Genomic DNA, 15118 nt, shown 5'->3' with positions numbered 1-15118 from the left:
CACCTGGTTGTCTAGGGCTTAATTGAAAGGAAAAACCAAAAACCTGCAGACACTAGGCCCACCATGGAATGAGTTTGAGACCCCTGGTGTACATAATCTCATCTGCTCATTCTTAGGTGAAACGTTTTGCTGAAATAATTGTGCTGAAAGCAAGCAGGACTTCCAACATACAGTATTGTCGTGCTCAATTTGAAAATAAAACCCAAAGTCTAATATCAATGTAAGGCTATATAAAATAAAATGTTATATAAAGAGTTATGACATCCATTTAAGTTTGTACCATGGCTTTGTATCTGGTTTGCATCAACATAACTAGAATGTAATATATTCAACACAGTTTAAATTGACATAAACATAATATTTTGCATTTTTTGGTGTTTTTTTTATCACCCCGCAACAGAGATTAACTGTCAATGATAATTGAGTCACATTAACCCGGAAGTGGGTGAGGAATCCTGAGATGATCCCAGTCAGTTTTGCCAAGTTTGTGGTTTTCCTGGAAATTGGGCTACTTTGAAAACGATGTCGCGGGTGAAAATGTATTTGTCGCGGGTTGGCGGCTTTTTGGCTATTTCTAAGTTGCACGGCGGCCGCCATGGCATTTCTCTTAAACATATATTTCACTGTGACCTGCTGCTGACTGTCAAAGCAGCGAGGCAGGCCGTTGATGAGTGAGTGAGTGAGTGGTGGGGAGGGCCGGAAGGGTGTGTGTGTGTGTGTGTGTGTTGAGAGAGCAGTACAGCTATTGGCTGAGTCACGTGAGCGATAGGAGCGAGAGCAGCACGCACGCACGTTGTGATAACTTTTTACCAGTTATAGGTAGGGTATTTAGATTGTCATTATGGAGACAGCTATTTCTAACCCATTTTCCATAAAACATATTAATACACTAGAACTGATGCACATCAAGAAATAATGGAGACAAAGCACTGGGAAATGACATAAATTCGCTCGGAGGTGGTTTAAACTGCATTCTAATGTTGACTGCCTAAAGAAAACGGTATCAAGCGAAGTGCTGTATGCATGCTCAGTTCTTGGGTCTCCGGGGCTGCCCGAGTGGAAATTTCAAATGGAAGTAATGGAATTCCCTCGCGTGGTTCTTTTTATGGGGAAAAACTGACATTAGGCTAAATGTGAAGAATGATACATTTGCCTCTGTTGGCCATCAAGTAGCCTATTAATGTATATGCCATTGTAGGCTACCATTTGATACAATAAATATGTTGAAATAACGATATTACTGGAGGCATTGCTAATCAATTTGTGCCACTTGTGTAGCCTACCTGGAGCTGGCAAACCAATTTAATAAATAGCCTATAACTTCAGTTTATTGTTGTTGTAGACTTGTGTTACTATACAATTATTAATTGACATGTTTAGTTAATTAAATTGGAAATTATCAAAGCTCTATCGCAATTGCCGATTAGTTGTTAGAACGCATTATATTCACGGTAACAGTAGTCAGATTAGGCTACAGGTAAAACAAATTCTAAAAAATAAACACTGGCTGTTGTTGACAAGCATATTCAGTTCATATACAGATTATTAATATTTTATTCAGTGATTTAAATTATGACCCCATCCTCAGTAGCCTATTCCAGCAGGCTATTGGGAAACACAAGCACTTCTTACCTCTTAATCGCCTCGCTATTCATATTGAATAAATTAGTCTGTAAATTTGAACTAAGCAAGTTGCTAAATCGTTCAGTTTACATCTTGCCTATATCTTGTCTAGGCTACTGTAGACTATCTGAAATTAGATGTAGGCCTATCAGGGGCTATAGGCTACTTGCCTTTATCTAAGCAAACCATGGGAAAATGGAATTACAATCATAAACCCAGATTTTAGTCTGTGGTCTATGCCTATTGAAATGATAAATCAATCTCGCAAGTGGGCCATTTGTAGTCTTAACATTTGGCACATAATAACAGCACAATTGCCAGAAAATAGCTTAATATTAGTTTTTTTTATGTTCATCCAAGTTTTTCTTGCTCAGAGATTTCGAGATCCTCTGTCCAACTTTCACCACTCAAACTCTCCTGTTGGATTTATCTATAGTTATGCACATGCACAAAGGGGATTAATTTACAATTATAAACCTGGTTTGAGCTCTGAATGCTGATTGGCTGAAAGCGGTGGTATATCAGACCATATACCACAGGTATGACAAAACATTACTTTTTACTGTTGTAATTACGTTGCTAACCAGTTTATAATAGCAATAAGGCATCCTCGGGGTTTGCGGTAGATGGCCAATATACCATGTCTAACAGCTGTATCCAGGCACTCCACGTTGCGTCATGCATAAGAACAGCCCTTAGCCGTGGTATATTGGCCATATACCATACCCCCTTGTGCAAATGATCTGGCGAGTTTAATAAGGACTAATTATATTTTCTCTTGCCACATATTCAAATTCCTTTATTATGTAAATCATTATTATTTTGAGGAAACCTGAATTTTGCTTCTAATGTCGTTACAAGTTACTATGATATTCCTTCTTAATTGGCTCGATAACGTTATGAAAAAAAGTTTTCATGTATAAATATGGCAACTCCTCTCTTGCTTTGAAAAATAATTAGGCTAGTTTTCAGGTCTTTTGGGCGGGTTTTGAGTGGTCATTAGGCTAGAAATATTTACTTGACCTGGCAACCCTGATCCCAGTGAGTAGTAGATTTGTGTCAGCACAGAGGGATAGGCCATCTGTACCTGAAGGGGAAAATTCCCGGTGTTTGTGATGCTTGTTGTTTGGTGCGACGCAGACAGGGTGGTGTGAGTGGAGAAACAGAAGAGTCATTGTCAGTTCTTTTGAGTTTTGATGTTGAGTCTTTGCCCGACAAAGTTATGTTAGGATATATAAGTTATACTGTACGAGCTTTTGTGACGAATACATTACGTTGTTACAGGTGTCAAGCTTATGGGCATGTGGCAGCAGTGTGTAGGAGGGAGGTTCCTAGCTGTGAGAAGTGTGCAGAAGGGCATGAGACAAAGGAATGTGTAGCATTGGGGAAAGTAGTGGTATGTGTTAATTGTAGGGGTACCCATGGGGCTGGGGATCAAAAATGTCCCATGCGAGAGAGGCAGGTTTCCAGGGTTAGAGTAGTGCATAAGTTGTCATATGCTGAGGCAGTGAAGAAAGTAGAGGAAGATGGGTCAAGGAGGAGGGATCCTGAGAGGAGTGGTGTGAGTAGTAGATCTGTACCAGTACGTAGGGATAAACCAACAAGTGATATATGTTTCAGTAAGATTGGATTTTTGGCATTTATAGCCATGGTTATCAACTGTACTGCAGTGATGGAATGTAAGTCGCAGAAAATAGAGGTTGTGGTGGCAGCTGCAGAGAGGTATTTGTGTGTGTAAGACTTGACATCAAAAGAGTTACAGGGTGTGTTAAGTGGTGGTGTCCCATCCTTTCAGGCTGTTGGCCTGAAGTAGGACTAAATAGATTTAAATAGTGGAGTATGGTATTTATTATTATTATTTATGTTTTGTGAGTGTAGTGTTAGATGGTAGGGTATTAGTATTATTATTATTATTTTTTTTAAGCAACGTACAAGGGAGTTATACTCCAGTCTAGTAGGTGGCGGTAATGCAACATTTATTGGATGCCAACCGCCGTTAAACCTCATCGAAGAAGAAGATAGGCCATCGAGTGTTTTGAGCTTCAGTAAGGTTGGCTTCTTAGCGTTCATAGCAATGGTTAACTACTGTACCGCAGAAATGGAACTTAAATCACAAAAAATAGATGTTGTGGTGGCAGCTGCAGAGAAGTATTTGGGTATACGAGATTTGACTTCTGAAGAGTTACAGGGTGTGTTGAGTGGGGGTGTCCCATCCTTCCAGGCCATAGGCATGGGGCAGGAGCAAATAGAGTCAAAGTAGTGGAATGGTGTAGTCGGTTTTTTAATGAGTGTAGGTGGCAGCTGCAGAGAAGTACCTGGGTGTATGAGATTTTACTGCGGAAGAGTTATAAGATGTTTTTAGATTCTTTATGAAATAGTGGTATATAGGTGTAGGGTTGGTTGGTGTGCATTTATTTTTATTTTTACCCCCTTTTTCTTTTTTTGTATCACAAATGTAAAGTGATTTAACACAGAATGTGGCAGCATTCATAAACAGAATGTGCGAACGCCATGATACCAAAGAAGAAGAAGAAGAAGCCGGAAGTTCCTGGTGTTTGTAAATCCAACAGCAAGCTTGCAACACTGAGGCATATCGGCATACGACACCTCCTTCGACAGGAGTGGAAACTAAAGGAAGGAAGGGAATTCTCTGTCAGCTGCAGTCGTTTGTAGGTAAGTGTTTAATATATTTTTTGGTTTAAACGTTTCTCTTAATGAGATGTGCCTTTTTGTGATTATAGCTAAGCTAATCTAGCTAGCTAGCTAGCTATCTGTAACGTTAGCTAGAAAGCAAGCTACCTAGCTATTCGTCTTGCTTCATTACTTGTAACCTGTTTGTCAAGTTATAGCTAGGGTAACAAGGCAGCCATGAAATAGTTTTATAATTTTGCACTGACAGTTGTGTCATGTCCTTGCTAATGCTAACAGTAAAAAGATAGCTAACTAACAGTAGGTATTAACTGTAAAATACCATATTTGGAGGAGGATTTGTTTTTTGGGGGGAAGTATTACATTTTACAGATGTTGGAATCTGTCTCTTGAGTCTAGCTTGCAACACACTAATAACATGAAATGACAGTCACTTGTTAGGTATGTAGCTCTTTAAAGGTCATGAGCATCCATTTTGATTAGTAATATGGTGAATTAATTATTTATATCTACTTTCAGTGTGTGCTGTTGACAAACATGTTGTCGGAAGGCAGCTCCTTCATGAAGGGGATAGCCCTGGGAGGCACATTCTGCCTGTTGTTGACCCTGTTGGGGAGCTTCACACCAGGCATGCAGTCCAGCCCAGAGGACCACCACCACCACCACCACATCAAGGCTCCCACCAAGGACGAGCTACAGAGCCTGTCTGATCCCCAGATGGTGGAGATGAGCCAGAGAGTGCGGGTCTATTGCGTCATTATGGTTCAGCCTTCTGTCCTGGGGTATTGGTCCACAGCCAAGGACACCTGGGGTAAACACTGCGACCACGCCGTATTCTACAGCTCTGAGTCGGCCAAAGCTCTGGAAGCGGTGGACCTTAACGAAAAGGACGAGTGGGCCAAGCTGCGCAAGGCCCTGAAGCACGCGTACGACAATGCCGGCGACCTGCGCTGGTTCTTCGTTGCGCGGCCCACCACCTTCGCCATCATCGAGAACCTCAAGTACCTTGTTCTGGCCAAGGACCCCAACGAGCCCTTCTACATCGGCCATGCCATGAAATCGGGCGAACTGGAGTACGTGGAGTACCAGAGCGGCATCGTGCTGAGCTACGAGGCCCTCAAGAGGCTGGTGAACGTGTTCAAGGACGAGGAGAAGTGTCCGGAGCGAGGCAGAGCCCTGTGGAAGCTGAGCGAGGAGAAACAACTGGCTCTATGTCTGAAGTACACCGGGGTCTTTGCAGAGAATGGCGAGGACACACAGGGCAAGGGGCTGTTCAACAGTAAGAGTGTGAGTTCACTCATCCAAGACAGCATGTCCAAAAACCCCTTGGACGTGGTGGAGGGCTGCTGCTCTGACTTAGCCATCACCTTCAGCGGAATGTCACCAAACCAGATGCAGGTCATGATGTTTGGAGTTTACAGACTACGCCCGTATGGGCACAACTTTCATGATTCCTTGATATTCCTGCCCCCCGAGGGCTCTGACAATGACTAAAGTGCAAGGCTTCCCCCTTTGGGCCAGACATGGCATTAAACAGACTGCTGCTGTCAAGTCTGACTGGTGAATAAAGACAATTTTCTTATTCAGTTTGTATCCATGAGGGAGGGTGGCAAATACATGAGGCAGGCAAATCATTATTCTTAGTATTTTATACCTTTCAAATTTGCACTCTGCACATAATACCATTATTATGAATGAACAGATGAAGAAATCACACATTTGTAGAGCACGTGTCAAACTCATTCCACAGAGGGCCAAGTGTCTGCGGGTTTTCACTCCACCCTTGTACTTGATTGATGAATTAAGGTCACGTATTGTCTAGGTCTTAATTCAAAGGAAAAACCAGCAGACACTAGGCCCTCCATGGAATGAGTTTGACATACCTGTAATGTATAGGATAGTATACATAATTTTCTTTCACACAATTGACATTTTATTTCATTGGTATTTGTGGTTAATTTGGTTTAATTAGGCTAATACAAGGCCACATGGAGTGAACGTTTGAAATTAATCTTGAAGTATTGAGATGACTGTAAAAGTCTGTAAACAGATAGTTTGCTACACGTGATTGTTGTCACCATTGTAATAGAAATGAATGTTGGTGGATTTGTTCATTTTGGGGTAACTATTTTACCCACTTGAAAAACCTGATGAAATAAAAAATTGGCTGAAATTGACAGCCATGTTTATCCTCCTAATACCAAAAACTAAATGAAATGAATTGTCCTCCTGAGACTGTTCTGTTGCTTACTACCAAAAGCGCTAAACCAAATACTGAGCACTGTAAAGCCAAATAGGCCTATCTCATAGTGAAGCAGTTTCATCTTACCCCTTGTTATTGATAAGCTAAAATGTGTGTGTGTGTGTGTGTATATATATATATCTATATATATATCTATATATATATATACATATATATATATATACACAGTGCATTCGGAAAGTATTCAGACCCGTTGACTTTCTCCACAATTTGTTACGTTACAGCCTTATTATAAATGGATTTTAAAAAAAATTATCCTCATCAATCTACACACAATACCCCATAATGACAAAGCGAAAACAGGTTTTTAGGAAATGTTGCAAATGTATACACTACCAATCAAAAGTTTGGACACATCTACTCATTCAACGGTTTTTCTTTATTTTTTCTATTTTTTAAATTGTAGAATAATAGTGAAGACATCAAAACTATGAAATAACACATGGAATCATGTTGTAACCAAAAAAGTGTTAAACAAATCAAAATATATTGTATATTTGAGATTCTTCAAATAGCCACCCTTTGCCTTGATGACAGCTTTGCACACTCTTGGCATTCTCTCAACCAGCTTCATGAGGTAGTCACCTGGAATGCATTTCAATTAACAGGTATGCCTTAAAAGTTAATTTGTGGAATTTCTTTCCTTCTTAATGCGTTTGAGCCAATCAGTTGTGTTGTGACAAGGTAGAGGGGTTATACAGAAGATAGACCTATTTGGTAAAAGACTAAGTCCATATTATGGCAAGAACAGCTCAAATAAGCAAAGAGAAACAACAGTCCATCATTACTTTAAGACATGGTCGGTCAATACGGAAAGTTTCAAGAACTTTGAAAGTTTCTTCAAGTGCAGTTGCAAAAACCATCAAGCGCTATGATGAAACTGGCTCTCATGAGGACCGCCACAGGAATGGAAGACCCAGAGTTACCTCTGCTGCAGAGGATAAGTTCATTAGAGTGAATGAATGAATCAGGCCTTCATGGTCGAATTGCTGCAAAGAAACCACTACTAAAGGACACCAATCATAAGAAGAGACCTGCTTGGGCCAAGAAATACGAGCAATGGACATTAGACTGGTGGAAATGTGTCCTTTGGTCTGGAGTCCAAATTGGAGATTTATTTAGGATTCAAGGCACACTTAACCAGCATGGCTACCACAGCATTCTGCAGCGATACGCCATCCCATCTGGTTTGGGCTTAGTGGGACTATAATTTGTTTTTCAACAGGACAATGATCCAACACACCTCCAGGCTGTGTAAGGGCTATTTTACCAAGGAGCAGAGTGATGAAGTGCTGCATCAGATGACCTGGCCTCCACAATCCCCCGACCTCAACCCAGTTGAGATGGTTTGGGATGAGTCGGACAGCAGTGTGAAGAAAAAGCAGCCAACAAGTGCTCAGCATATGTGGGAACTCCTTCAAGACTGTTTGAAAAGCATTCCAGGTGAAGCTGGTTGAGAGAATGCCAAGTGTGCAATGCTGTCATCAAGGCATAGGGTGGCTATTTGAAGAATATCAAATATAAAATATATTTAGATTTGTTTACACTTTTTTTGGTTACTACATGGTTCCATATGTGTTATTTCATCATTTTGATGTCTTCACTGTTATTCTACAATTAATGAGTAGGTGTGTCCAAACATTTGACTGGTACTGTGTATATATATATATATATATATATATATATATATATATATATATATTATATATACAAAAAAAGATATCTTATTTACATAAGTATTCAGACCTTTTGCAATGAGACTCGAAATTGAGCTCAGCTGCATCCTGTTTCCATTGATCATCCTTGAGATGTTTCTACAACTTCATTGGAGTCAATCTGTGGTAAATTCAATTAATTGGACATGATTTGGAAAGGCACACACCTGTCTATATAAGGTCCCACAGTTGACAGTGCATGTCAGAGCAGAAACCAAGCCATGAGGTCGAAGGAATTGTCCGTAGAGCTCCGAGACAGGATTGTGTTGAGGCACAGATCTGGGGAAGGGTACCAAAACATTTCTGCAGCATTGAAGGTCCCCAAGAACACAGTGGCCTCCATCATTCTTAAATAGAATAAGTTTGGAACCACCGAGACTCTTCCTAGAGCTGGCCGCCCAGCCAAACTGAGCAATCGGGGGAGAAGGGCCTTGGTCAGGGAGCTGACCAAGAACCCGATGGTCACTCTGACAGAGCTCCAGAGTTCCTCTGTGGAGATGGGAGAACCTTCCAGAAGGACAACCATCTCTGCAGCACTCCATCAATCAGGCCTTTGTGGTAGAGTGGCCTGACAGAAGCCACTCCTCAGTAAAAGGCACATGACAGCCCACTTGGAGTTTGCCAAAAGGAACCCTAAGACTCTCAGACCATGAGAAACAAGATTATCTGGTCTGGTGAAACCAAGATTGAACTGCCAAGCGTCAGGTTTGGAGGAAACCTGGCACCATCCCTACGATGAAGCATGGTGGTGGCAGCATCATGCTGTGGGGATGTTTTTCAGCGGCAGGGACTGGGACACTAGTCAGGATCGAGGGAAAGATGAATGGAGCAAAGTACAGAGAGATCCTTGATGAAAACCTGCTCCAGAGCGCTCAGGACCTTAGACTGGGGCGAAGGTTCACCTTCCAACAGAACAACGCAGGAGTGGCTTCAGGACAAGTCTCTGAATGTCCTTGAGTGGCCCAGCCAGAGCCCGGACATGAACCCGATCGAATATCTTTGGAGAGACCTAAAAATAGCGGTGCAGTGACGCTCCCCATCCAACCTGACAGAGGTTGAGGGGATCTGCAGAGAAGAATGGGAGAAACTCCCCAAATACAGGTGTGCCAAGCTTGTAGCGTCATACCCAAGAAGACTCGAGGCTGTAATCGCTGCCAAAGGTGCTTCAACAAATACTTAAGCAAATTTATATTTCAGTTTTTTATTTAATACATTTGCTGAAATATAGATATTTTAAAAGGTTTTTGCATTGTCATTATGGGGTATTGTGTGTAGATTGATGGGGAAAAAAACGATTGATCAATTTTAGAATAAGGCTGTAACGTAACAATGTGGAAAAAGTCAAGGGATCTGAATACTTTCCGAATGCACTGTGTGTATGTGTGTGTGTGTATATATATACACTACCGTTCAAAGGTTTGGGGTCACTTAGAAATGTCCTTGTTTTCGAAAGAAAAGCAATTTTTTGGTCCATTACAATAACATCAAATTAATCAGAAATACAGTGTAGACATTGTTAATGTTGTAAATGGCTATTGTAGCTGGAAACGGCTGATTTTTTTATGGAATATCTACACAGGCGTACAGAGGCCCATTATCAGCAACCATCAGTCCTGTGTTCCTTTGGCACATTGTGTTTGCTAATCCAAGTTTATCATTTTAAAAGGCTAATTGATCATTAGAAAACCCTTTTGCAATTATGTTAGCACAGCTGAAAACTGTTGTGCTGATTAAAGAAGCAATAAAACTGGCCTTCTTGAGACTAGTTGAGTATCTGGAGCATCAGCAATTGTGGGTTGCAAAGAAAAAGCCATATCTCAGACTGCCCATCTTAATTTTTTATTTTTATTGGCCAGTCTCTGCCTAGAAGGTCAGCATCCCGGAGTTGCCTCTTCACTGTTGACGTTGAGACTGGTGTTTTATGGGTACTATTTAATGAAGCTGCCAGTTGAGGACCTGTGAGGCATCTATTTCTCAAACTAGACACTCTAATGTATTTGTCCTCTTGCTCAGTTGTGCACCGGGGCCTCCCACTCCTCTTTCTATTCTGGTTAGAGCCAGTTTGCGCTGTTCTGTGAAGGGAGTAGTACACAGCGTTGTACGAGATCTTCAGTTTCTTGGCAATTTCTCGCATGGAATAGCCTTAATTTCTCCGAACAAGAATAGACTGACGAGTTTCAGAAGAAAGTTATTTGTTTCTGGACATTTTGAGCCTGTAATCGAACCCACAATTGCTGATGCTCCAGATACTCAACTAGTCTCAAGAAGGCCAGTTGTATTGCTTCTTTAATGAGCACAACAGTTTTCAGCTGTGCTAACATAATTGCAAAAGGGTTTTCTAATGATCAATTAGCCTTTTAAAATGATAAACTTGGATTAGCAAACACAACATGCCATTGGAACACAGGACTGATGGTTGCTGATAATGGGCCTCTGTACACCTATGTAGATATTCCATTAAAAATCAGCAGTTTCCAGCTACAATAGCATTTACAACATTAACAATGTCTACACTGTATTTCTGATCAATTTGATGTTATTTTAATGGACAAAAGAAATTGCTTTTCTTTCGAAAACAAGAACATTTCTAAGTGACCCCCAGAGAGAGAGAGATAGAGTCTATACTCCAGCACTTTGGATTTGAAATGATACAATTACTATATGAGGTTAAGTGCAGACTTTAATTTGATGTTATTTTCATCCATATCGGGTGAACCGTTTAGAAATTACAGCACTTTTTGAGGTGACCAAAGGTATTGGGACAAATCCACTCGTGTAGTAAAAAGTTTAGTATTTGGTCTCCTATTCATAGCATGAGTGAGAATGTTAGCTGCACAAAGATCATACCCCCAAGACATGCTAACTTCTCACCATTCCAATAACAGGAGGTTAGCATGTCTTGGGGGTATGATCTTTTCACGATTTATTCAGGATTATCCGTAATCATGGTAGCATCCACATTAATGTAGAAGTATTTAGAACCATATACTATTCTTATTTACAATAAAAGTGACTCTAAAATGAGACAATACATTATTTACCATTCATTTTTTACATTTACATTTTAGCAGACGCTCTTATCCAGAGCGACTTACATGAGCAATTAGGGTTAAGTGCCTTGCTCAAGGGCACATCGACAGATTTTTCACCTAGTCGGCTCGGGGATTAGAACCAGCGACCTTTCGGTTACTGGCACAACGCTCTTAACCACTAAGCTACCTGCTGCCCATTCATTTCTATTGGGCACAAAATTATCTGAAACACAACCAAAACAAACAGCAAATGCATCCAACAAATTTGGAGAGTCACAAGCTTGATGTAGTCATTGCATGCTATTAATATGGGACCAAATACTTCACTTTTAACTGCTACAATACACACACAAGTGAATTTGTCCCAATACTTTTGGTCTCCTAAAATGGGGGGACTATGTACAGAAAGTGCTCTAATTCTGAAACTGTTCACCCGATATGGTGAAAATACCCTCAAATTAAAGCTGATAGTCTGCACCTTAACCTCAGTCATTGTATCATTTCAAATCCGAAGTGCTGGAGTACAGAGCCCCAAAAACATATATTATCACTGTCCCAATACTTTTGGAGCTCACTGTATACAATGCCTTCAGAAAGTATTCATAACCCCTTGACTTATTCCACATTTTGTGTTACAGCCTGAATTCAAAATGGATTAAATAGATGTTTGTTCTCACCCATCTACACACAATACCCCATGATGAATAAGTGAAAACATAGGATTTTTTGCAAATGTATTGAAATACAGAAATATCTCATTTAAATAAGTATTCACACCCCTGAGCAGCGATTACAGCTGTGAGTCTTTCTGGGTAAGTCTCTAAGAGCTTACCACACCTATTTTATTTTCAAAATTCTTCAAGCTCTGTCAAATTGGTTGTTGATCATTGCTAGACAACCATTTTCAGGTCTTGCTATAGATTTACAAGTAGATTTAAGTCAAAACTGTAACTCGGCCACTCAGGAACATTCACTGTCTTCTTGGTGAGCAACTCCAGTTCAGATTTGGCCTTGTGTTTTTGGTTATTGTCCTGCTGAAGGTTAATTCATCTCCCAGTGTCTGATGGAAAGCAGACTGAACCAGGTTTTCCTCTAGGACTTTGCCCATGCTTAGCTCCATTCCGTTTCTTTTTTATCCTGAAAAACTCCCCAGTCCTTAAACGATTATAAGCATACCCATAACATGATACAGCCACCACTATGCTTTAGTGCCTTGTTGCAAACAGGATGCATGTTTAGGAATATTTTTTATTCTGTACAGGCTTCCTTCTTTTCACTCTGTCAATTAGATTAGTATTGTGGAGTAACTACAATGTTGTTGAGCCATCCTCAGTTTTCTCCTGTCACGTCCATTAAACTCTGTAACTGTTTTAAAGTCAACATTGGCCTCATTGTGAAATCCCGGAGCGGTTTCCTTCTTCTCTGGCAACTGAGTTAGGAAGGACGCCTGTATCTTTGTAATGACTGGGTGTATTGATACACCATCCAAAATGTAATTAATAACTTCACCATGCTCAAAGGGATATTCAACATCTGCTTTTTTTTTACCCATCTACCAATAGGTGCTCTTCTTTGCGAGGCATTGGAAAACCTCCCTGGTCTTTGTGGTTGAATATGTGTTTGAAATTCACTGCTCGACTGAGGGACCTTACAGATAATTGTATGTGTGGGGTACAGAGATGAGGTAGTCATTAAAAAATCATGTTAAACACTATTATTGCACACAGAGTGAGTCCACGCAACTTATGTGACTTGTTAAGCACATTTTTACTACTGGACTTATTTAGGCTTGCCATAGCAAAGAGGTTGAATACTTATTGACCAAGACTTCAGTTTTTCATTTTAATTTAATTGGTAAAAAATGAAAAAAACATAATTGCACATTATGGGGTATTCTGTGTAGGCCAATGACAAGAAAATCTAAATGTAATCAATTTTAAATTCTGTCTGTAACACAACAAAATGTGGAAAAAGTCAAGGGGTGTGAATACTTTCTGAAGGCACTGTATACACTGAGTGTACAAAACACTCTTTCCATGACAGACTGACCAGGTGAAAGGTATGATCCCTTATTGATGTCACTTGTTAAATCCACTTCAATCAGTGTAGATGAATGGGAGGAGACAGGTTAAAGAAGGATTTTAAGCCTTGAGACATGGATTGTGTATGTGTGCCATTCAGAGGGTGAATGGGCAAGACAAAAGATTGAAGTGCCTTTGAACGGGGTATGGTAATACAGTAGGTGCCAGGCGCACTGGTTTGAGTGTGTCAAGAACTGCAACGCTGCTGGGTCAAGCTCAACAGTTTCCCTTGTGTATCAAGAATGGTCCACCACCCAAAGGACATCCAGCCAACTTGGCACAACTGTGGGAAGCATCGAACACCTTGTAGAGTCTATGCCCCAACGAATTGAGGCTGTTCTGAGGGCAAAAGGGGGTGCAACTCAATATTAGGGCGGTGTTCCTAATGTTTTGTACACTTAGCGTATAGTATAATTTTGAAGGACATGCAATTGCTTGTGTCAGTGGGGTATTAAGGAACAGGCCTATCTGATAACTGGCTGGAACTGTAACCCTCATTTTGTAATCAGTTAATTTGCTCCAGTTTATCGGTGTCCATTAACTTTTATGTGGAAGATACAACAGTGTTCTATGGATTTTGTTTTCACTGATGTCATCAAACCCCTAATTTCATACCCTTAACTTTTACACATGCCAACTGAGAGAATGTGGAAAACAGGTGGGACAGGTTTTGTCCTTTTAGTTTTTTAGAGGCCAACTCTGCTTTTCAGTCTAGATAGACCACCCCATTATTGTTTTGATCTGATCTCAGTGAAGGAGTCAAGAGACCCCTATTGCCTGATCACATATTTTGTCTACTGATTTCCCAATGCTGTCAGAACAGGGGTGTTTTCATTAGGGCACATTGTAGCAAAACATTTTGACACAGAAATGATTGTTTCTAATTGGACACGTTCAGGTTAGCCCCCCCACCCCCCTTATCCAACAACCAATGCTAGAAGCATATTCTCAATTGGGGAAAAAGTATCCTTTGTGACCCAAAAACTGAACAGGGGCCACCATATGTAGGAGTGTGAATTTGTTAATAAGTTAACGGAGGTGTCCTCCTCCTCTCCTCTATAGCACAACTGTATCCTCTCGGCTCCCTATCTCTGAAGCGTTTTGAAATCTGCCACACCCCCTTTGAATCAGTTGTTTTCTCGGAAGAGAAATGCACAAGTTTAAAAACAATAAGCTACTACTTATCATTAAAATGTCTGACACAACCAACTAAATTCATTTAACACTTTACACATACTTTGGGATTCCTCTGTAAAAAATTAAGCCCTAGGACCATGCCTCAGGACTACCTGGCCTGATGAATCCTGGCTGTCCCCAGTCCACCTGGTCGTGTTGCTGATCCAGTTTCTGCTGTTCTGCCTGTGGCTATGGAACCCTGACCTGTTCACAGGACGTGCTACCTTGTCCCAGACCTGCTGTTTTCAACTCTCTCTCTCTACCGCACATGCTATTTCAACCTCTTAATGCCCGACTATTAAAAGCCAAGTGACATTTACTCCTGATGTACTGACCTGTTGCAACCTCTACAACCACTGTGATTATTATTTGACCCTGCTGGTCATCTATGAACGTTTGAACATCTTGGAGAAAAATCTGGCCTTAATGGCCATGTACTGTTATAATCTCCACCCGGCGCAGCCAGAAGGGGACTGGCCACCCCTCAGAGCCTGGTTCCTCTCTAGGTTTCTGCCTTTCTAGGGAGTTTTTCCTAGCCACCGTGCTTCTACATCTGCATTGCTTGCGGTTTTAGGCTGG

The 15118-nt window shown here is 40.8% G+C and overlaps 1 protein-coding gene across 2 annotated transcripts; it reads left to right on the top strand.

Moving 5' to 3' along the window:
* Positions 1–3749: 3749 nt before the first annotated feature.
* LOC121546018 (C1GALT1-specific chaperone 1-like) lies at positions 3750–6074 on the top strand. 2 transcript variants are annotated; one of them, XM_041857003.1, is made up of 2 exons: positions 3750–4292; positions 4792–6074. In XM_041857003.1, exon 2 carries the CDS (start codon positions 4810–4812, stop codon positions 5764–5766), a length of 957 nt encoding a protein of 318 aa, XP_041712937.1. In that variant the 5' UTR covers positions 3750–4292; positions 4792–4809; the 3' UTR covers positions 5767–6074. The 2 variants fall into 2 exon arrangements, with proteins under 2 accessions (XP_041712937.1, XP_041712927.1); XM_041856993.1 differs by having other exon boundaries at positions 3750–4296.
* The last annotated feature ends 9044 nt before the right edge of the window (positions 6075–15118 follow it).

This window comes from Coregonus clupeaformis, chromosome 3 (assembly GCF_020615455.1).
Source record: "Coregonus clupeaformis isolate EN_2021a chromosome 3, ASM2061545v1, whole genome shotgun sequence".
Taxonomy (NCBI): Eukaryota; Metazoa; Chordata; class Actinopteri; order Salmoniformes; family Salmonidae; genus Coregonus; species Coregonus clupeaformis.
Note: the sequence above shows the minus strand (reverse complement) of the source record. Positions and strands in the feature narration are given on the sequence as shown.